This window comes from Papaver somniferum, unplaced genomic scaffold (genome assembly GCF_003573695.1).
Source record: "Papaver somniferum cultivar HN1 unplaced genomic scaffold, ASM357369v1 unplaced-scaffold_24, whole genome shotgun sequence".
Classification (NCBI taxonomy): domain Eukaryota; kingdom Viridiplantae; phylum Streptophyta; class Magnoliopsida; order Ranunculales; family Papaveraceae; genus Papaver; species Papaver somniferum.
In genome coordinates, this window is record NW_020634374.1 from 6,432,377 (window position 1) to 6,453,895 (window position 21,519).

The window sequence follows — 21,519 nt, forward strand, 5'->3', positions numbered from 1 at the left end:
CAATTCCACCAAAGATAAATTTCCTCATGTGGTGTGTGATTCATGGGAAGATAAACTCAATGGACATGTTGCAGAATAAGGGGATTGCCATCTTTAGTTGTTGTGCGCTATGTGGTAATTATGCTAAGAAGCCTGAGAACCAAGATCATTTGTTCCTACATTGCAAACTTGCACAGACAGTTTGGCGCACCTTATTGCTTAAGGACTGGCCATAGGTGTTTCCTGGAGCTAAAGCTTGGTATCATCCTCATCTATCAAGTTCAGGCAGAATTTCTGAGAAAAATCCAAAGCTTCAAGACCGACTGTGATCAGGCGTCGAGGCTAAAGCTCTTGTTTTAGCATAGACTGTTGTTGCATGTGTAATCAGATCTTGTGCGGATAATTGGGTTCTGAAATTGCCCAGTATTCATAACACGATCCGTTTGAAATACAAGATGAAGAAGATACTTTTCTATTACCATTTCCTTCCAATTAGTATACATTATTCCATTTACTAAAGCAGCATACACAATACATTTTCTTCTGTTTACTCACTAAACAAATTACGACGCCTACTTGTTTCCTTTTTTCTGTAATTCTTACAATGAGTTGTCGTCATCTCGAAACCTCTGCAGAGTTATGAGCTATGAATGCAGACTACTAAGGGCTCGCCGATCGCGAAGTGGAAGGGTCCTCTTTGCAGCAAAACCACTATCTATTTCATAATCATGCAGCCATCGAGCTTAAACTCGGAGATGTCTTTACAGTAGCAGCATACTCACGAGCCCACAAGTCGTAGTGTATGATATCATCAAGTGATGGGCTGGTCACCAATTCCGACCGGTGCTTGTCGCATGTAAGCTCCACGACCTTGAAGATATCCAAGTAGCTTATTCTGCAAGATAAATAAAACTCAGCTTAGAACAAAGAACAGGAGTTCTCGCTTAATGCTTCCGGTATAACTATATAAGTAAATAATTTTTGCATCTTTATCAGCAGACAGGTTTTGGGCTGACTATGGAAATAATCTTGTGAAAACCAAATCAGTTTACAGAAACGTTTGACAAATAAAAGTACTTACTTTTCATCAATAAACATTTCCACAGCTTTCTCATTTGCTGCGCTAAGGACTCCAGTCATGGTGCCTCCTGCTCGGCCAGCAGCATAAGCAAGGTCCATTGATGGGTATTTTATGTTGTCAGGAGCTTTAAAGGTTAGTGAACCCAATCTGTATACCACATATGACAAGCCTTGTAATTTCGAACTTAGTTGTATCATTAATGGGCAAAAGTTGTCACTGAAAAGAAATAAATCCGTACTTGCAAAGATCAAGACGAGGCCAAGTGATCTCAGAGCAATATACTCTGTCTGGCCACGATAATGTGTAAAGAATAGGCAGGCGCATATCAGGCCATCCCAACTGAGCCAAAACTGACGAGTCCTGGAAATGGACGACAAACCATTACTGATGAACAGTGCTTAGGCATTTCATCCTTTCTATACATCAAAAAGTACCTCATCAAAGAAGAGGAAGAAAAACCTGTGTTTCAATCATTGAATGTATGATAGATTGTGGATGAATGACAATATCAATATCATCATATTCAGCCCCAAAAAGATAATGAGCTTCGATAACTTCCAGACCCTGCTCATCATGTAAGAACTCAGAATTTGCTACAAGTGACATTAACATATGTAATGTAACATTAATAAATAACTGGGTTGTAACATGCCTTGTTAAATAAGGTCGCAGAATCTACTGTTATTTTCTTCCCCATATTCCAATTAGGATGCTTTAAGGCATCAGATACTTTCACCTCTTTCAATTTTTCAACAGGCCAATCCCTGAAAGAACACCACAAACAAAAACGGTCAACTCCTGGTTATCTTTTTGAACCAGCGACTAAAGTGCAACTGAGATGACAATTCCTAAAATCCAACTCAAATGAAAGCTTGTACACACAGTGTGTCTTTGAATTTCCCCTCTTACTAAGTCCAAAAAGTTGGTGAAAGATTCCTAATATTATGATTGTTCACCTGAAAGCTCCACCGGAAGCAGTCAAAATTATGCGTCGGAGCGCACCCTCTGGCAAACCCTGTATACACTGGAAATAGGAAATCTCTATTTCTTAGTTCTTGACAATAAATACAATGAATAATGAAATTTCGAAATTATTTTTAAATTTTTAGTTGAAAAGATACAAAGTCTTGATTATGCCCTGTTCATGAAAAGAAGTTAAGGTCTGAAAGTATCTTGAATCCTTCTACGCTTAGTAAATAATTTCATATCGTCATGCTGTATTCTTACCTGGAATATTGCAGAATGTTCCGAATCTGCAGGAAGAATTTTCACTTTATGTTTCTGGGCAAGAGGAAGCACAAAGGGACCCCCAGCGATCAGAGTCTCTTTATTTGCCAATGCAATGTCCTTTCCAGCCTCTATTGCAGCCACTGTTGGCTAAAACAACAGGAAAAAAAAAATTAACGGTCAGTTCGAGGTCCTTTATAGGTATTCTTAATTTCTCATCAACTACCAATAGTACTTGTCAAGTATATAGCACAAACCAATCTTACCTACACGCCTAAATCTTAGGTACCTAAGGAGACATATATATGTATAAGAACATGCTCCGTCCAGTTACCCATGCATCCCGACTTAACTGAACCAAATTTCATCAATTTGTGGTCGCATGAGACTTGAACTTTGCACCTAACGAACACCAACCAATCGTCCTCATAATAGTGTAAGAAAATCTAAGTTTTTTTCTTTTTTTTAATGTTTTTTTGAAGCATGGAAATATTAATTTTAGATCAATTGGCAACTTTCTTGTAAGCATACCCATCTTTCTAACTATAGTCTACGAAGAAGAAAAGAGGCTATGAGGGAAAATGATTTATGTTGTTACCTTCAAACCAGCACAACCTACTATTCCTGTGACTACTGTGGCAGCATCCGAGTGTCGAGCAACCTGAAGATTAAGTGCAGACACATTATAGTCGAAGTTTTCAGTCAGGCAAGACAGTAGAGATAGATAAATAACATAGCTAACCTCAATGACCCCTTGCTCCCCAGGAATTATCTCGGGTTTGTAGTCGGCATCAGTCAAAGCCTCTTTCAGTTCATCAGCCAAAGATTCATTTCTAATAGCCACCAATTGAGGCCTAAAGGTTTTCACCTATTGACAACAAAGTAAAATTGAGCTAACGGACACTAATGCAGTTTCAGATTACACAATCCACAATCCCAAAGGCCAAGCATTGCCAGCTCTCTACATAGACAGTCACCTGCTCCGCAAGAAGAGTCACATTTGAACCAGCTGCTAATGCAACAATCCTGAACTTCTCCGGGTTCTCTGCAACTATGTCTAAAGTCTGAAATACCACACCATACAAGCTCTTCAGGAATGCTCAAAAATCATCTTTCGAAACAATTAGCTAATTCAATTCTAAAGAAGATGTTGTACCTGGGTTCCAATGGAACCAGTAGATCCAACAATTGAAATAGGCTTCGGACCATCCCAAACCTTACGGCCAGGCTCCGTGACAGCGCATCCCGGCCAAGCTGGGGGTGGCGATTGGGATGAACACCGAGCACCCTTACCAATTTCCTTTCTTTTGACAGGACAACGCCCTAAAATTATCAAGTCAAATAAAAGAAGCTAACATTTCAAACACTTATCTCAACAAAATAATACAGTAAAAACGCACTGACAAAAAAATTTGACATTAAAAGCAAACAATAAAAACCAACCAGGCAATAAATAATCACAACAACCTAGTTCAAATTGAAACCCTACACATAATCTCTATCACAGAAGAACAAAGTCACCCCTTAACTGAAATCATGTCTACTGTAAACCTAAAAGGAAGAAAAGACAGACCTTTAAGTTTGAAGAGGTCTGGTTTAATGGAATTCAAGAAAGAAATAGAACCCATTTCTCCAGGATAAGAAATTTTGAGTGCCATGTGTTGCTAGTAATCAGTTCTTGCTTCTAACAGTGATCAACAACAAGAGAGTTTTATCAGGTTGGGGAATGGAATCAGCAGTTTAACAAGGCATTTTTAGGGAGAAAGCATTTTTAATGTGGGGGTGGGGGAGAAGAGAAATAGTGGGGAGGATAAGACGAGATGAGAATCGGAGGACAATTTCAAGAAATAAAAAAAAAGAATCCGAGGAAATGATGGATTTTAGTGGACAATCATGCCGGTTTCTATTTTGCTTAATTTTCTTTTGATTCTGTTTATAATTGGATCAGTAGTCGGCTAGTCGCTGGTCACTCACACTACTACTATGCCCAAAGCTGAGCACATTGGTTTGACGGTGTATCCTTATCTTTGTTTGTAACTGTATTTCTATTTTAAAAAGGAAATTATGCAGTTATAGTGGGTGGAAAATGGGCATATTTTTCTTAGCGTTTTTAGGGGCCAATCAAAAGGAATTAGGGGCCAATAATAAAATAAAATAGGATCACCCAAATCTAAATTGGGTTCACTTGTTATCTTTTTTTTCGTAAAGGCAAAATTGCCTTTCAATAATCGGAAATTAAACATGAATTTGGTAGTTATTGTTAGCAAAATTATTTGAAATTTTTTTCCCCCGATCATAATCGGTAGTAAATTGTGTTGATTTAACTTCTGAATATAGAGTAGGCCCAAAAATACTAAGATTTGCAGCAGTAGGAACATAATCGGCAGATAAAAATCTATTTTACCTACCGATTATGGATGATGTTCTTAAGAAATGATGAACATCAACCAGAATCATTGTTCCTGCTACTGTAATTCTTGAATTTTTGGGCAACCAAAATTCGAAGGAAAAAAAAAAACTTGAAATAATTCTGCTAATAATAACTACCGAATTCATGTTTAATTTCCGAATATGGAAGGGAATTTGGTCATTACTGAAAAAGATAAGGGGTGAACTCAATTTAGGTTTGGATGACCCTATTTTTGTTTTATTGTTGGCCCCTAATTTCTTTGGAGTGGCCCCCTAAAAATGCTGGGATATTTTTGTATTCCCACCCCATCATATGTAACCATGCAAATGGGGTGGGCTAAACGGTAAATTGAGAGTTCGCCCATCTCGTCTCAAAGTGAGCCGAGCATCTTGACCTAGGAGGAACTGCTCAACTTGAGACGTTCGGCCTCACCTAGGTCGAGGCTCGGTTAAGGTTGAGACGATAACAGGTACTTCTATTTAATGACTCTAATCTCATTCTTTATAAGTTCAATTATTTTCGATTTTAAAGTCACACCTTCTATGCCCAATTTTTTTAATAATCTTGCTTTCAACTTAATCTTTCACTCTCAAACTCTTGATCTGTAAATTAGAAGAGAAAAATTTCAAAAAATGCCCACTTCACCACAACCACAAAATACTTCAGCAAAAAACTCGCAGTCGAAAGTATAGTCTGGACGAAGATAAGGCTATCTGTAGAGATTATGTAATGTTTACGTTTGTCAATGGTGCTCAACAACAACATAATATTCTTTAGGGAAACATTCATAAGCTTTTTAGTCAGGAAACTGTGGATGTTCAAAAACGTGATGCTTATAGGTTGTCAGGTCATTTTAATAGAATCAACAAAGACATGAACCTATGGGTAGTTTTGGTGATGCAAATGGCTCATCAAATTGCGAGCAGTGAGACTAAAGTTAATTTAGTAAGTCGCATTTCAAATGGTTAAATTGATTTTTAAAACGTGTTAATAACTAGTTTATGAATATGCAAACTGCAGCAACGAAAAAACTCTAGAGAATGGAAAAGGAAATACACTTCGAGTTTTAAGCACGAAGCTTGTTTTCATATCCTCAAAAAGATGAACCGATATAACCCTGATCTCTTGAATGGATATCAAGTACCAAATGAATCATCTTACGAGACTACAAATGCTTCTCGAGGATCTTCTTATTCTTCACCAGAAACAAGCTCAAACCCTCATCCCAACACTGAAGGATTCCCACGTGGTAATTCTAATTTTAATCTCAATGGAAATTCATGAAAATTTGATTGGGTAACAAAATAGAAAATACAAACAGAAAGGCAGCTCAAGATGCCGCTCAATGATCAACTTCAGAATACAACCTTCATGAATATTTTGAAAACAAGAAAAATCAGATATTGTTAATAGTAGAACGTAAAAATGGTTTCAGAAATGAGGAAAGGTCATAAGGAGGTTGAATAGAACTTGTTTAATTAGCACATGAGAGAAATCATGGGAATTGACACGACAAAAATGAACTACGCACAATTACGATTGACATGGAAAATCTTCATAAGAGTGTACACGTCCGTTGATAAAATAATCGCGCATCATTTGTTGATGTCCATCCTCTCGAAATCTCCTTATATATCTTCTTTCACATACTGCTATTGGTTATGGAGTTCGCAGTACTTGCCCCGTGTATAACTGTATCATGACGTTCGTTATCTTTCTCTTTTCGTTTGAATCTTCATCCATTTGATCCAACTGATGCATCCATTGTTCTTGTTGTTGCAAAAATAATAGTGCAGCTGTCTGTGCTTCCTCATTTTCCAAATTAGGATCTATAAGAACAAAAAAAAATTGTTTGAAACAACTAACTAAAAATGATAAATATACTAAAGAAATTTGATGAATTTCTGTGAAAATAGAAAATATATAGAAGTTGTCCGAGTTTCTTGGTGGAAAAGTTTTGTATAAGTAAGATGGACATAGAGCCGTTGGATTAATTACTATAAGTGTACGTTGTCGTCGCAGATGGTGAGGACCGGCTTTAGTTGAATAGAGGCTCGGTTGGTGTTGCGATGATCCTCGGCTCAAGTTGGGACGACTGTCCCAACTAAGGATGATCGTCTCAATCTTCTTCGGAATTCTCTTTTCCACTTGAGAAATTGAATTTTCTCATCCACGTGCACCATCAAAAAGTTAATTTTCCAGTCTTCACTGGACTTGCCCTTATCTAATTGAATTTGCAGTTGACCTCAATACATCCAATAATTATGAATTTCCCTTCATTTCAGTTTTCCATCTAAAAACCGTTAAGTCGGTGGTCGTGCGAATCATATGAGTTGACCAACCATAAAAGCTTTTCCACACTGAAAGAATACTGATAAACCATTAAAAATGTCATTATCGGTCATGAAAGTGAATTTTAAAGTCACCGTCCAACTCTGTTAGGCCAGACTCTCCTGGTAATGCAAAAACCATGATCCCTTTTTTTGGTGAACTGAACCAAATTCTCGTTGTGGAAAGAAAGTATAATGCATTGTAAACAAACACATCTGGAGTTCTTTGGAGAAAACAAGTAAGAATGGTATATTTTCAATGCTACACAACAATAAAGAGCAATCCAAGAATATAAAAACAGAAAAACATGAATATAAGAACTTAATGGTTTTTATATGATCAAATAGAAGGTTGGAACACATTCTGTTCAGAAAACGATATTAAAATTAATTTCAATAAACCGATTCACGGTGGTATAAAGGAATTCGGTATTCAACCCTTAGTCCGTTGATGTGTTTTTGTAGATAATAGAACTCCTGCAAATTGCCAAAGGTTGTGTTAAATGTTCACTATTGGTAATAGCTCTGTATGATTGAATAAAAATGCAAAAAGAAAAAGTTGTTTTAAGTGTATCCAAAATTGAAGATAGAAGTGCTTTTATTAATTAGGGCTTCAATGGTGATTGTTATAATATTTTGTCTGTTTGTTTTGTTTGTTTGATCGTTCAAAGAAAATATATAAAAGGCACACAACATGTATGCATGAGGATACAACTGAAAGAGAGCAAAGTGCCCCCAAAGAAAAAGCAACAAAGCAAAGCTAAAGCTAAAATTAAAGAAAATTTTTTAAGGTACACAACAAGGATGATGAACATAATATGGTATATGGAAATCAAAAGCACAACTTGCAAACCAAAATGAAAACCGCTACCTACTATCAATTAGTAGACTCTACAAAATCCTCTGTAATTAAATCATCATGATATTTCGGAAGATCCAATAATATTTCTTTGCGATGAGTCGTTAAAGGGGAAAGTCTAAGCCACATAAGGAACCGAATTCCATAAGTTATCTACTGACACTTTAATAAGAACTTTGGATTTTGGACCTTTTTCTTTTTTGAATTTATAGTACCATATGGGAACATACATGTTATTTTTGTTTATAAACTCAATTTTTTGATATATCCTAAGATTGTCTTGGATGATGATGGCTTAGTGACGCTTGTCTTAGAATCTTCCAAAACTAACTGAGAAGTGGCTAACCTCTTTTTCTTTTTTTTTTCTTCTTCAATTCCATGAAATTTATTATTGATTTCAAAGCCGTGAGATTGGAGGGATCATTAGATGAGTTGCTTGCACATTGCACAACCGGTTGAGCACTCATAACCACATCCATCTTAACACCATCTTGAATCTCCTCAATAGAAAGAGTTTCTTTGTTTTCCCAGAGTTATTATTTTTTTTCTTATTAATAATAACATCAAGTGCAGTAGCATCCTCAATGTCTTTAGACCCTTATCTTAGCATTGCTCCACATTCAGAGACCAAATGACCCGCGATTTCGCAATGAGAACAGAATTTTGGGATTTTAGGCTAGAAAGATTGACAAAAGCCTTCTTCACTTTCATCATCACCATCTCCCACCCAAATTTGATTAGAAATCTTCTTTGTAAATTGGGTATTATTATTATTTGGTGTTACTCACTCTCAAGATCCGTAAATTGTAGAGGTGTGTAGCAAATTTAAAAACTGAAATGGCGAGGATGCCAAATCCACCATAATCCTTTCGTATCAACCTTTTCAAGACACAACTTGAGTATACACAGATACTGTCAAGAAGATAACAACCACAAGATGTACACTTGGTATATAGTATAAGTTCGGACCAAATTAACTATGAGATCAAACCAAGTATTTGATTAATGTACAAGTGTATTTACTTTATTATAAAGACAAGCTAAATAATGCAAAAGTAAAGTAATAACACGACACAAGATTTTGTTAACGAGGAAACCGCAAATGCAGAAGAAACCCAGGACCTAGTCCAATTTTGAATACTCTCATAATTAAGCCGCTATACAAAGACTACTACCAACTTCGTATAGTTGAGACAAAGTAAACTAAATCCAAGTTACTCAGTTCGTCCAGTAACCCTTCACCTACTATCAATCCTTCCATGCACGTAAATCTTAAGATATAGTCCACTATTTTAAGTTGTTTCACCCGTTGTAAAGACTTATAATACTCAACTCATTTGGATTGAACTCCGAAACAGTAAAGGACTAATCCATTTCGATAAGCGCTCTATTAATCTCAAGAACTTGATCAGAGATGTTTGTTGAGTTATACAAAGGCTCTTTCGTTTAAAAGATTAAACTCCTTTGTATCGGTTTAAATATACTAATATTTATATTATCGAGATAATTAAACCCTAGTTTATAACCTATCAGCATAAGATCCTGAAGAGAAACACCAAAATGATAGATCGTCGATCTATACAACAAGTTATGAAAGTCTATCAAAGATAAACAAATTTGTCGGATACCAATCAATCAAGTGTGAACGAAGATCAAAATACTAATAACATAATGTTCTTGTCTTTAGATCTTCAATCTTCAAAGTACCCTCACAAATAACTTGTTTCCCTTGCTGATCGATCGTGCACAAAACGAAGTCTGTTAACAATGGATGATCACAAGCTTATCTTCAGATCTAAAAACATATATGAACTTTGTCGATATTTAATTTTTTTTCAAGTGACCTTATTTCAGTAGAGAAGGATCACAGAATAAACAAACTAGTGATTATGAAGGTTCAACTACCATGAATCAAATTAATAGTCGAAAACTAAGATAAAAATCTGATTTTAGTTTCCCAGTAAAGGTACTTCTTGACGCTTCCTGGTCCCACAGAAATCTTTAAATGAAGTGGACGTAAGAGATTTCACCTAATTAGGATACTCTCCTCTTCAAGTGAGTATTACAAGTAATACTGCTAGTTTGCCTCCCGCACTAACTACAAGACGAAGTGCGTATGTTCTGGGATGAGTTTGTGAGAAAAACAAACTTCAATAGACCAATGTAGTTTGGACACCAAGAAATTTACAAAACCGTAAATATCAAAATATGTGCAATAAATACTAATTTTCGGTTTTCACCAAATTCCAAACTATTGTCCAACTAATATACCGAAATCTCTCATGGATAACAACTCAATATTAGATAGAATACGAGTATACATTACTAATATATAATCCAGAGATATGCTTTAATTACTGGAAAATTAAAGACATACAAATTCCGAATATCAGAAAAATATTATGGATTATTTCGGTTTGGGATCTCACCTTAAGTACCAAGGAAAATACTTGAAAATTAATAATAAGAGTTTAGCATATGTTCAAATACAATTTATACATGACATGGTGTTTAGTTCAACACTTTTGTAGCGCCCCCAAAGCTAGCATCTGACTAATCCAATAGATTAACTATAAAATGAGGCACTAAGGATCTAAATCATCTATTTAAGCAAAAATTTCAAAAGTTCTAAACAAAGATTATCCTAAATCTAAACCCGCTCTGAAATAAATACAAGAACTCCTCTCGGGTGATACATATACAATACTGAGTTGATTTACAAATAAAATATAAACACTGAAAAACGGGGGTCTAAAAACCACACCCAATATTTTATTTAGCAATCTGTATGGACTAACTCCAATATACTTTCTAGAGAATCAAATAGACAGTCAGACTCAATCTAGATAAAAGTATATCAAAGAGTTAATAATATCTCAATCTCTCGATTTGATCTATACTCAAGCAAATAGAAATCTGCGAGTCTTTATCAAATACTAGAGAGATAAACTTGGATGGTACCAAAGACCAATATCCAAGTGTCAATCAATTTAAATCAACAACCAAAGGTTGGATATTCTAATTGATTGATCTTAACGCACAACTTGTGATATTTCAATTATATAACAAAATATAATGCGGAAAAGAAATAACACAGACACCAGAAGTTTTGTTAACGAGGAAACCGCAAATGCAAAAAAACCCCGGGACCTAATCCAGATTGAACACACACTATATTAAGCAGCTACAGACACTAGCCTACTACAAGCTAACTTCAGTCTGGACTGTAGTTGAACCCCAATCAATCTCACACTGATCCAAGGTATAGTTATGCTCCTACGTCTCTGATCCCAGCAGGATACTACGCACTTGATTCCCTTAGCTGATCTCACCCACAACTAAGAGTTGCTACGACCCAAAGTCGGAGACTTTAATAAACAAATCTGTATCATACAAAAAAGTCTACGGTAATAGATAAATCTGTCTCCCACAGAAATACCTACAAGTTTTGTTCCTTCTTTTGATAAATCAAGGTGAACATGAACCAATTGATAAACCGGACTTATATTCCCGAAGAACAACCTAGAATTATCAATCACCTCACAATAATCTTAATCAACGCGGCGAAAGAAGATACTGTGGAATCACAAAAGATGAGACGAAGATGTTTGTGATTACTTTTATATCTTTCCTATTAGAGATATCTATCTCAAGCCAATCGTTACGATTGTACTCAATACGATAGAATCATCAAGATCAGATCACACAACTACAAGAAAGTAGTATCGGTCTGGCTTCACAATCCCAATGAAATCTTCAAGTCGTTAACCTACAGGGTCTCAAAGAAACCTAAGGTTAAAGGAGAATCTACTCTAGCTTATACAACTAGTATCACACATGAGGTGTGGGGATTAGGTTTCCCAGTTGCTAGAGTTCTCCCTTATATAGTCTTTCAAATCAGGGTTTGCAATCAATGTTAGCTTAGTAACAAAGCATTCAATATTCACCGTTAGATGAAAACCTGATTAGATTCAAGCTAATATATTTCAACCGTTAGATCGAAAACTTAGCTTGTTACACACAAATGAAATGCACGTTTTAGGTTTGTGTAACCGTACCCAAACTTATACATTTGTTGGTTCAACATCAGTTAACCAAATGGTTAGCCATATGAGCACTTTCATATCAACCATATTATTCTTCACCATAACTAGTTCTAATGACTCAAACGAACTACTTAGAGAGTTGTTCAATTGCTTAGATCTTATAGAAGTATACAAGACACAATCGACGCAAAAACGATTTGATTCACTCGAATATATTCATGAACTTTATAGCCATGGTTTGCAAACTGCATTCCTTAGTTAATATAAATATAAGTTCACAAATAATTGTCTTTAGATATAACTGAAAAAGCGGGGGTCTAACAACCACACCCAATATTTCGATTAGCAATCTGTATGGAATAACTCTAATATACTGTTAAGAGAATCAACTAGATAGTCAGACTCAATCTTAATAAAAAGTATATCAAGGAGTTAATATCTCTATCTCTTGATTTGATCTTTACTCAAGCAAATAAGAATTTGCGAGTCTTTATCAAATATAAGGATAATAAACTTGGATGGTACCACAGACCAATACCCAAGAATCAATCATTTTCCAATCAACAACCAAAGGTTGGTGTTTGTGGGTGAAAACCATTTCTGCTGATTTCGGTAATTTTATGTGAGTGCGATTAAGGGTTCTGTTGGGTAACATAGCACAGGAAAGTACTCAGTGAGTCTCGCATTGGCGAGGTGCCGAAATTTACAGAGTGTTTTGGATAAAAGTGTATTAAGAGGCTAAATAAATATGTCGGTGGAGAGGTTAGTACTCGCAGCACCGCTTCTTTGCAGAGTGACGGCACATCTGATGCAAGGTTTTACGATTTTAACCCTAAGCTAAAAGCCACCATCAACATTAAGTCCCCTGCTTAGCACTTAATAGTGGCGTTGTTGCGGGGTAAGCATGAGATGGTGACAGATAAGAGTAAAATTGAAAGGGCAAGACGTGATGAGATTGTCGGGGAATTTCAACTAACCTTTATCGGAAGGCATGAGGAATCCGTGAATCCTTGTATTGACGACTTGGCGTATTTCCGGATTGACCAGATGGTGTTGGCGTAGAATTTTGCTTCCCGGAACGTTGGTGCCAATTTGGGCCATGGGGTAGTGAATATGGCGCTGCCGGCTTGGGAATGGCGGACGGTGCAGCTTTGAACGGTGGAGATTGTGTTGCTTTGAACGGCGAAGATGGAGCTTCAATGTTGGCCGAGCGGAGATGATGTTGCGGAATGGAGAATAGCGCGGCTAGCTTGGAAGGGCCGATGACGCGGCTAACTTGGAAGGGCTGATGGCGCGGATAGCTTGGAAGGACCAATGGCGTGGTGAAGATGGAGCCATGGAGTGTTGGTGTTGGGACGCAGAGAGGATGGCACTGGCTAGGACGCGGACTGTTGGCATCGGCTTGGCCGTGGCGCTATTGGACGTGGAATGGTGGAAACTGTCTTCAGTCCATGAAATGGTGGAAACTGGCTTCAGTCCGCGTAATGGTGGAAACTGGCTTCAGTCCGCGGAGTGCTGGAAACTGGCTTCAGTTCCGTGGAATGATGGCAACTGGCTTCATTTCCATGGAAGGATGACGACTAGCTTCAGTTCCGTGAAATGATGGAAACTGGCTTCAGTTCCGTTGAAGGATGACGACTGGCTTCAGTTCCGTGGAAGGATGACGACTGGCTTCGGAACTCCGGCTACCAAATGGTGGTGATGATGTTACTTACTTGACCACGGAGCGGGTGGAAAATAGTGATGTTGGCTTGACCACAGAACGAGCGGAGATGGCGCTGCTGGCTAGGTCCGTGGAAAAGTGGAGATGACGCTGCAACTTCGGCCATGAACCATCGATGTTGGCGCTGAAACTTTGGCCACGGAGCGCTGATGATGGCACTGCAACTTCGGCCACGAACTATTGATGTTGGCGCTCGGAGCATTGGCGCTGGAGTGACCAAGGAGTTTTGCAGGTTGAACGGATTGTGTTCCTCGTGCTGGCGCGCTGCTGGTTCGGTCATGGAGCATAAGTGTGGTGCGCCTAGTCATGTATTCTCGTTCATGGAGCAAGAAGGAATCCTTATTCTGTTCAAACTTTATAAACTTCGTCCGCATGAAAAGAGGTATCGACCCTCTTCTGTTTTCTGTTGCTCGTATGGATCCGTGCTTTCGTCTGCAGTGTCTCTCCAGTGGATTCCAAAATTTACCAGACTCCATTGCATTCTTGGGACGGATGGATGAAACATATTCTCGGCAACGATCATGTCAAGGATAATCTTGGGGATTGTGGTTGCGTTGTCGGTCCATCCTTGACTTTAGGTTGTTCGGTGCCTGGACCTTTTGATCGCGATCACAATATTCCGTGGATGCTTGTATGGTCAAAATCTTCCGGAGCCACTGGATGAAATAGATGAGTTGGGAGACGTTCCGTTGCCGATGTGCTTATATCAAGTCTTCAAGGACTTTGTTCCAAGCGACATCCTTCGAACCATCTTCTGAATCTTGGACTATCGTATGGAATGGGATGTGGTGAGCAGTCCCTAGTTATACATTTGTTAGATACGATGGCATGGCCGAATATGTGAATGTATCTTTGTGGCGTGTTTTTTGGAGTCTTCAATGCGCATGTACGGCTTCATGTTGAGAAATCCCCGCGGCTTGTAAAACTTCGATAACGATGATGTTGAAATCAGAAATAGCCTAGTTGAGGGGAGTGAAAGCGTCCCATGCTGGTAGTCCCCATATGTAGCCTAATTTCATCGCATCGCCTTGAATCCACGTCCACGGTATTTGATACAAGCTTATTGTACTCTTCTGGATGTGACGCTGGGATGCTCAGAATATCACATGGACGAAATATTCTGGATAGCGAAGAGGTAGAAATGAGAGAGTTATGTTGTTTATCGTGGCTCCCTTTGTTTCTTCGAGAAAATGTTTCGGCCGCGTCTCTGGAGTTATCTCATGAGTCTTTGATGGTCGTCGGGATGGACTGCGATGAACAGTCCCCAGTCACACTTTTTAGTTTCTTAAGTTGTTTCCTTTGAGAAGGCTTGGGATCCGTCGTGGCCTCGTAAAGTGTTGCAGGCGCCTTCTAGACAGAGAGGTTATGATATTCTTATGTTATACCTTTGAAGAGTAGATGACCTTGTCGTGGCTATGACCTTTTGGTCGACTGTGTCTTAGCTTTGACAGTGAAGGGATTTCGTGTAGATCCTCAGTCCCCAAGTGTGGTTTATACGCTTCCATCTTGTATGGTCGATGGGTTGACCATGATAAAGATATCACCATCTTGTACTCATACTGGTGATTTTATTACTTCTTCCATGTGAAACAAAAACATGGGGAAGTACGGATTACCATTATAGTGTTGTTGCTATGGTGAAGTTCTGGCTGGTATCGACAAACGAGCAGCAACAGTTCTTGGCAGCAAATGTGATTAGAAGAGGCTACATCGTGTGGGAACCAAAATAGGTCGGCTGGAATTGCATGGTCGTCCATGGAAGCAAAGGGATCAGCTGTATGCGTAAGCGAGTAAATTGTCCATGACCACGAGGTTTGGCGAGATGGATCAAAAAGTGGCCACAACTGCGATCCTTGGCTGGCTGTGATCACGATCCTTGACAGGGAGGAGTGTGGTGGCTACAGGCACGAAATTTGGAAGGAAGGAGTGTGGCGTTGAAGCGGCTTCGGCTCTTGGAGAGGACGTTGAAGCTCATGGAGAAAAACGCTGAAGCTTCGACTTCGGATCCTGGAGCAGCTTATGGAGAGGATGCTGAAGCGCAGCGAATTCTGGCTATGGAAGCGGGGCGGTTTCCCGAGAGAATGTTGAAGCGGTTTCTAAAGCGAAACATTGAAGCGGAGCGACTTATGGCTCTGGAAGTGGAGGCGGCTTCCCGAGAGAATGTTGAAGCGGTTTCCAGAGCGAAACATTGAAGCGGAGTGGCTTCTGGCTCTGGAAGCGGAGGCGGCTTCCCGAGAGAATGTTGAAGCGGTTTCCAGAGCGAGACATTGAAGCGGAGCGGCTTCTGGATCTGGAAGCGGAGGCGGCTTTCCGAGAGAATGTTGAAGCGGTTTCCATAACGAAATATTGAAGCGGATCGGCTTCTGGCTCAGGAAGCGGAGGCGGCTTCCCGAGAGAATGTTGAAGCAGCTTCCGTAGGAAACTCCAGTGAGGGTGTCATTAAACCTTGACTTTGAAAAATGATACGATATGGCATGGGAAGACGTCACAAATAGTGTTGGTCGGCAAGTAGTGTTTTTCTCCTTATGGGATAGAATACGCTTCTTCTGTTTGATTTTCCCTTGCAACTCTCAGAGCCTTGACGGCTACAATGTTGAAGTCGGAGGCCGCCTCAATCAGCGTGCTATCAAACTCGACATCCTTCAAATGAACAGTGGTTAGGATTCCCCGGTTTCGTCTATCAATCGTGCTTCCCAGGAAAGGTTGGGGTTCGGGAATGACTTCCCTGGATGGAAACAGCTGCTTTCCTGATGCAGTGCGGTTGAGGGCTGCAAGTATGTCTTGACGATGCGCCTTGTAGAAATACAGAATCTCACAAAAATGTTTCATCATTGACTGCACGATTTTGTGGATGGAGTCCCCAGAAATTATGCAGCTTCTGATGGGAAGAGGGTCTCATGTGAACCCAGGAGGATTGCTGATTTTCTTTGCCTCGATTTTGGAGAAGTCGTTCCTGATATCCACGTGTGATGAAATTGGATTGCTGATTTTTTTATTGGGCGTTTAGGAGCAGCGCGAGCCTCTTAATCTATAAAGTCGCGTCCTGCTGAAGTGTTTGTGCCAGATGTTAAAAGTATTCCTTGTCAGTTCCGTATGGGGTTGACGTGACTCTTGTGGTAACCGCTCCTTTAGGTATATCTTTCTGAGTTGTATCCATGTCTGTCTGAACCTTACGAGAACCTTTTGTCTTTCCATCAAATCAACAGTGGTAAGAGGAGATCGACTTATTCTGGCTCCTCCAGTCTCTCGTCCTGATGGTGGAGTAGCAGCGGTTCTGGTGACTGTTGGAGCTGTCACACTTGAAGAAACGTTGGGAGCGGCGGCAGCGGCTCTGGTTCTGGTGATCGGCGGTGTAACACCTGAAGGAACGTTTTCCGCGCCGCTGGTGTTGGCAGGTGGCGTATTAACACCACTAGAAGGAATGTTAACACCTGGAATAATTTCAGTGCCAGTGTTCTCAGGGTTTGTTGTTGATCCTGAACTGTGTTCTACCATCTTAAGATCGGGGTTGAAAAAATGAAATCGGGAATTGGAAATTGATATTGTAACCGAGAGATTAATCTCCCACTGTGGTCGCTAATTGTTTGTGGGTGAAAACCGTTTCTGCTGATTTTGGTAATTTCGTGTGAGTGCGGGTGAGAAACAAATCTAAACCCAAAACAATGTACTGCACGGGAGTACTTAGAATCGAGAGATCAATCTGTACAATCCTGTCCTAAACCAAGAAATGGCCGTTCCAAGCTTGCTTCGATCACAAAGTGAAGGAGAAGGGTTGGTCTTAGGGAGGGAAGCGAAGAAAATATTGAGGCCAGAATAGTTGATTCTGGAAGTGAGGGTGTTTTGCGACTTGTATCTGGAAGTTGAACTGGCAAGCTGAATGGAAAGCTACCAGGTGATTTCTGGATGTGTATTGTTCTCCTGACCAAAAACTTGTTGTTTGGTGGAAATAGGTGAAACCTATTCATACAAGTCGTAATAAAACGTACCCTGGCTTCGTAAGAAGTGGAAGCGGTTGAGTGGTGGAAAAATGGTAACGGGTAACGCCTGGAATTGATGTTTCCATAAATAAGATGCGTTTCACCACTTATTTCTTGCCATTACTAACCGCCTCACTCTTATGACACTTTCTTGTAACGGGCGTATTGCACGCCGCACGCTGTAAACCGCCAGACCAATACCCTGATGAGCATCCCCCAGTTTGTGACATGTTTTGATGTCTTGAGAGTTTTCATTGGAAAACGTGTAGCATGTTGCTATGTGCGGCAAGTTAAGATAGAGAGTCTTGCCGGTTCAGTGACGACCTTCGACGGCCGAGATTTTGCATCTCAGGAGGAAGGGTAGCCGTTGATCGCGGCTACCTTCCGTTTGGAGGCCAGTGGCGTGGCCGTGGTGCTGGCATGGCTTGCGCATGCCTTTGGCGTGGCCAAATTAGGGTTTGTCACAAACCGTGGAATTTGGCATTGCGGCCAGAAGTTGCCACAGGCTTGGTGGAAAACTTGTACGGCTGAGATCCGCACCTCAGGAGGAAGGGTAGCCATTGATTATGGCTACCTTCCGTTGGCGGCCAGAGGCGTGGTAGCGTGGCTGGCATGCTTTTTGTCATGCGCGTGGGGCATGTGTGCCTGGCATGTGTGTATGGTAAGCGCGTCTGGCATGCGCGCCTGGCATGTGCTGCATGCTGGCGTTTTTTGGGAAGCTAGCGCGTTTTTTGGGAAGTGGGGGTCATCATGCTAGGGCATGGCTATACTTCCAATGCGCGGTGGCGGATTTGAAGCGACCTGATTGGTCGACGGAAAGAGGGCCGTCATGCTAGGGCGCGGCCGCGCTTTTAGCGCGCTGTGGCGGATTCGGTTGCCTAGCTTGTTTAAGCATGGTTTCGACCAACGGGGTCCAGTATACTGCGCTGGGCGCAAAACCCTAATTTGAAAATTAGTTGGGTTTATTAGTTCTTTGCGAGTTATCGCAATAATTAGCTGGATTTTGTATCCTGCCATACAAAATCTTCATCTACAGAATGCAGCGTGCTTTCTGTCTGAGCATTTCGTGCAATGGCCTTAAGTTTGGTACTTGGAGGTTCATGCTACTCCGCTGCGAGTGAACATAAATCCGTCATGCCATACCGATTAAGGGTTCTGCTGGGGAACATAGAACAGGAAAGTACTCAGTGAGTCTCGTATTGGCGAGGTGCCGAAATTTACAGAGTGTTATGTGTAAAAGTGTATTGAGCGGCTCAATAAATATGTCGGTGGAGAGGTTAGTACTCGCAGCAACGCTTCCTTGCAGAGTGACGTCACATCTGATGCAAGGTTTTACGATTTTAACCCTAAGCTAAAAACCACCATCAACAGTTGGATTTCACAGTTGATCGATGCAACGCATAACCTGTGATATTTCAATTATATAACAAAATATAATGCGGAATAAAAGTAACACAGACACCAGAAATTTTGTTAACGAGGAAACCGCAAATGCAGAAAAACCCCGGGACCTAGTCCAGATTGAACACCACACTGTATTAAGCCGCTACAGACACTAGCATACTACAAACTAACTTCGGTCTAGACTGTAGTTGAACCCTAATCAATCTCACACTGATTCAAGGTACAGTTGCGCTCCTTACATCTCTGATCCCAGCAGGATACTACGCACTTGATTCCCTTAGCTGATCTCACCCACAACCAAGAGTTTCTACGACCCAAAGTCGAAGACTTTAATAAACAAATTTGTATCACACAGAAAAGTCTACGATGATAGATAAATCTGTCTCCCACAGATAAACCTATGAGTTTTGTTTCGTCTTTTGATGAATCAAGTTGAACATGAACCAATTGATAAACCGGACTTATATTCCCGAAGAAAATCCTAGTATTATCAATCACCTCACAATAATCTAAATCGTATGGTAGCAAAACTAGATATTGCGGAATCACAAACGATGAGACGAAGATGTTTGTGTTTTCTTTTTATCTTGCCCTATCGGAGATATAATCTCAAGTCAATCTTACAATTGAACTCGTACTATAGAAAATGGCAAGATCAGATCGCTCAACTACAAGAGAAGTAGTTTCGTCTGGCTTCACAATCCCAATGAAGTCTTTAAGTCGTTAACCGACAGGGTATCGAGAAGAAACCTACGGTTAAAGGACAATCGACTCTAGCAAAACTAACTAGTATCACACAAGAGGTGTGGGGATTAGTTTTTCCAGTTGCTAGACGTCTCCTTTATATAGTTTTCAAATCAGGGTTTGCAATCCCAGTTACCTTGGTAACAAAGCATTCAATATTCACCGTTAGATGAAAAACCTGATTTCTCCAAGCTAATATCTTTCAACCGTTAGATCGAAACTTAGCTTGTCACACACAAATGAAATGTATTCATTTAGGTTTGAGTAACCGTACCTAAACATGTACACTTAGTTGGTTCACAAATAGTTAACCAATGGTTAGCCACATGAGCACTTTCATATTAACCGTATTCATCTTTCTCACAACTAGTTCAAATGACTCATAAGAACTAGTTCAAGAGTTGTTCAATTGCTTAGGTATTTATACATAGACACAATTGAAACAAAATTGTTTTGATTCACTTGAATCAATTCATGAACAATATAGCCACGGTTTGCAAAGATTGCATTCCATTATTGTTTTAAGTTCATGAACAACCGATTTGAGAATTAACCAGCTTGGGTACGCGTACAGGTATGCGTACCTTAGCTACCGGATTTGAGTTTACAAACTCAACAGAAATTTTGGGTTCGAAAACTTTTGTGGGTACGCGTACGTGTATGTGTACCTAAGGTGACTGGTTTACTAGTTTGCAAACTTACAAACTCAGCAGAAATTTTCGGTATGAAAACTTCCGCAGGTACGCGTCCGGGTACGCGTAATCAACCTGTCTCCTTCACCAATACCGCATGCACACATATACACGCACTTGGTTTCCGGCACATGTATTTATACACTAATGTGAGAACACACTATATATGCTTATATCCATAGTTGGTAATCTCAACTCTACATTTCAATCATTGAAACATTCTTCTATAATGTTATAATAGTCGTTAGACAAAAAGAATCGACTATCGTCATCAAAGCTATTTTCAAGATTGAAACATCATCATGACTTTCGTCACGGGTAAAAAGCAAAAGCTTACCAACACATATTTCGAGAAAAAGGTAGGCGAGTAAACTCGACTCGAAATAGCAAATGTGTATGTATGAAAACTATCATACTTATACGAATTTTGTCTCAAGAGTAGGAGATAGAGTAGATATACTTTTGAGTGACAAATGAGTTCAAGTCTCCACATACCTTTTGGTCGGATGAAGTTCCACTGGTTCCTTGAGTAGTTCTTCGTCTTCGTAAGATGATCACCATGAAGTCTGGAGCTCAACTGCACTTAACTATCCTAGACCGAGACTTAGTCATAAGTAAACTAGAAATCAAGACATATAGTTTTGATCACTAATATTGACAAACATGCTTGAGATAGCAACACATGCGAGTTCGACCGAGCAATGCTCTAAGAATCTCCCCCTTTGTCAATTTTAGTGACAAAACTATCAATACATATGGATTACAAAATAGATAAAACTTTGTAGCTTCTCGTCCACATGCTTGATCTCCTTGGAGCTTCAACATTACTCAAAAACTTCGTCTTTTCCAATCACTCCCATGATTCCAAAGGTTGTAAGTTCAGCATCATAGTTGTTGAAGTTCCGTAGCCATAACAATGAGAAAACAAAAGCTCTCGATCATTGTTATACAGTGTCATAATATTATTACACAACATCAAAGTTCTTATATTATAACTTCGACAACAATACTATGGTGATATGTATCACTCCCCCTTAGTCAATACTT

General features: G+C 39.7%; 1 protein-coding gene across 1 annotated transcript; it reads right to left on the reverse strand.

Annotated features, from left to right (window-relative positions):
* Window positions 1-428: 428 nt before the first annotated feature.
* On the reverse strand, window positions 429-4,260 carry LOC113340997 (1-deoxy-D-xylulose 5-phosphate reductoisomerase, chloroplastic-like). Its single transcript, XM_026586039.1, has 12 exons — window positions 3,861-4,260; window positions 3,444-3,610; window positions 3,265-3,351; window positions 3,030-3,155; window positions 2,886-2,948; window positions 2,288-2,437; window positions 2,017-2,084; window positions 1,713-1,824; window positions 1,520-1,624; window positions 1,299-1,420; window positions 1,061-1,207; window positions 429-874 (listed from the first exon to the last, which is right to left on the reverse strand). The coding sequence occupies exons 1-12, from the start codon at window positions 3,943-3,945 to the stop codon at window positions 706-708; spliced, it is 1,401 nt and encodes a 466-aa protein (XP_026441824.1). The 5' UTR covers window positions 3,946-4,260; the 3' UTR covers window positions 429-705.
* Between the last annotated feature and the right edge of the window lie 17,259 nt (window positions 4,261-21,519).

Excerpts from the sequence above, each read along its gene's own strand:
- LOC113340997 (XM_026586039.1), bottom strand. The coding sequence starts at position 3,945 with ATGGCACTCAAAATTTCTTATCCTGGAGAAATGGGTTCTATTTCTTTC. Across the intron at positions 2,949-3,029 it reads GGGAGCAAGGGGTCATTGAG|GTTGCTCGACACTCGGATGC; the intron begins GTTAGCTATGTT and ends CTTAATCTTCAG. Across the intron at positions 1,208-1,298 it reads CCTCGTCTTGATCTTTGCAA|ATTGGGTTCACTAACCTTTA; the intron begins GTACGGATTTAT and ends TGTGGTATACAG.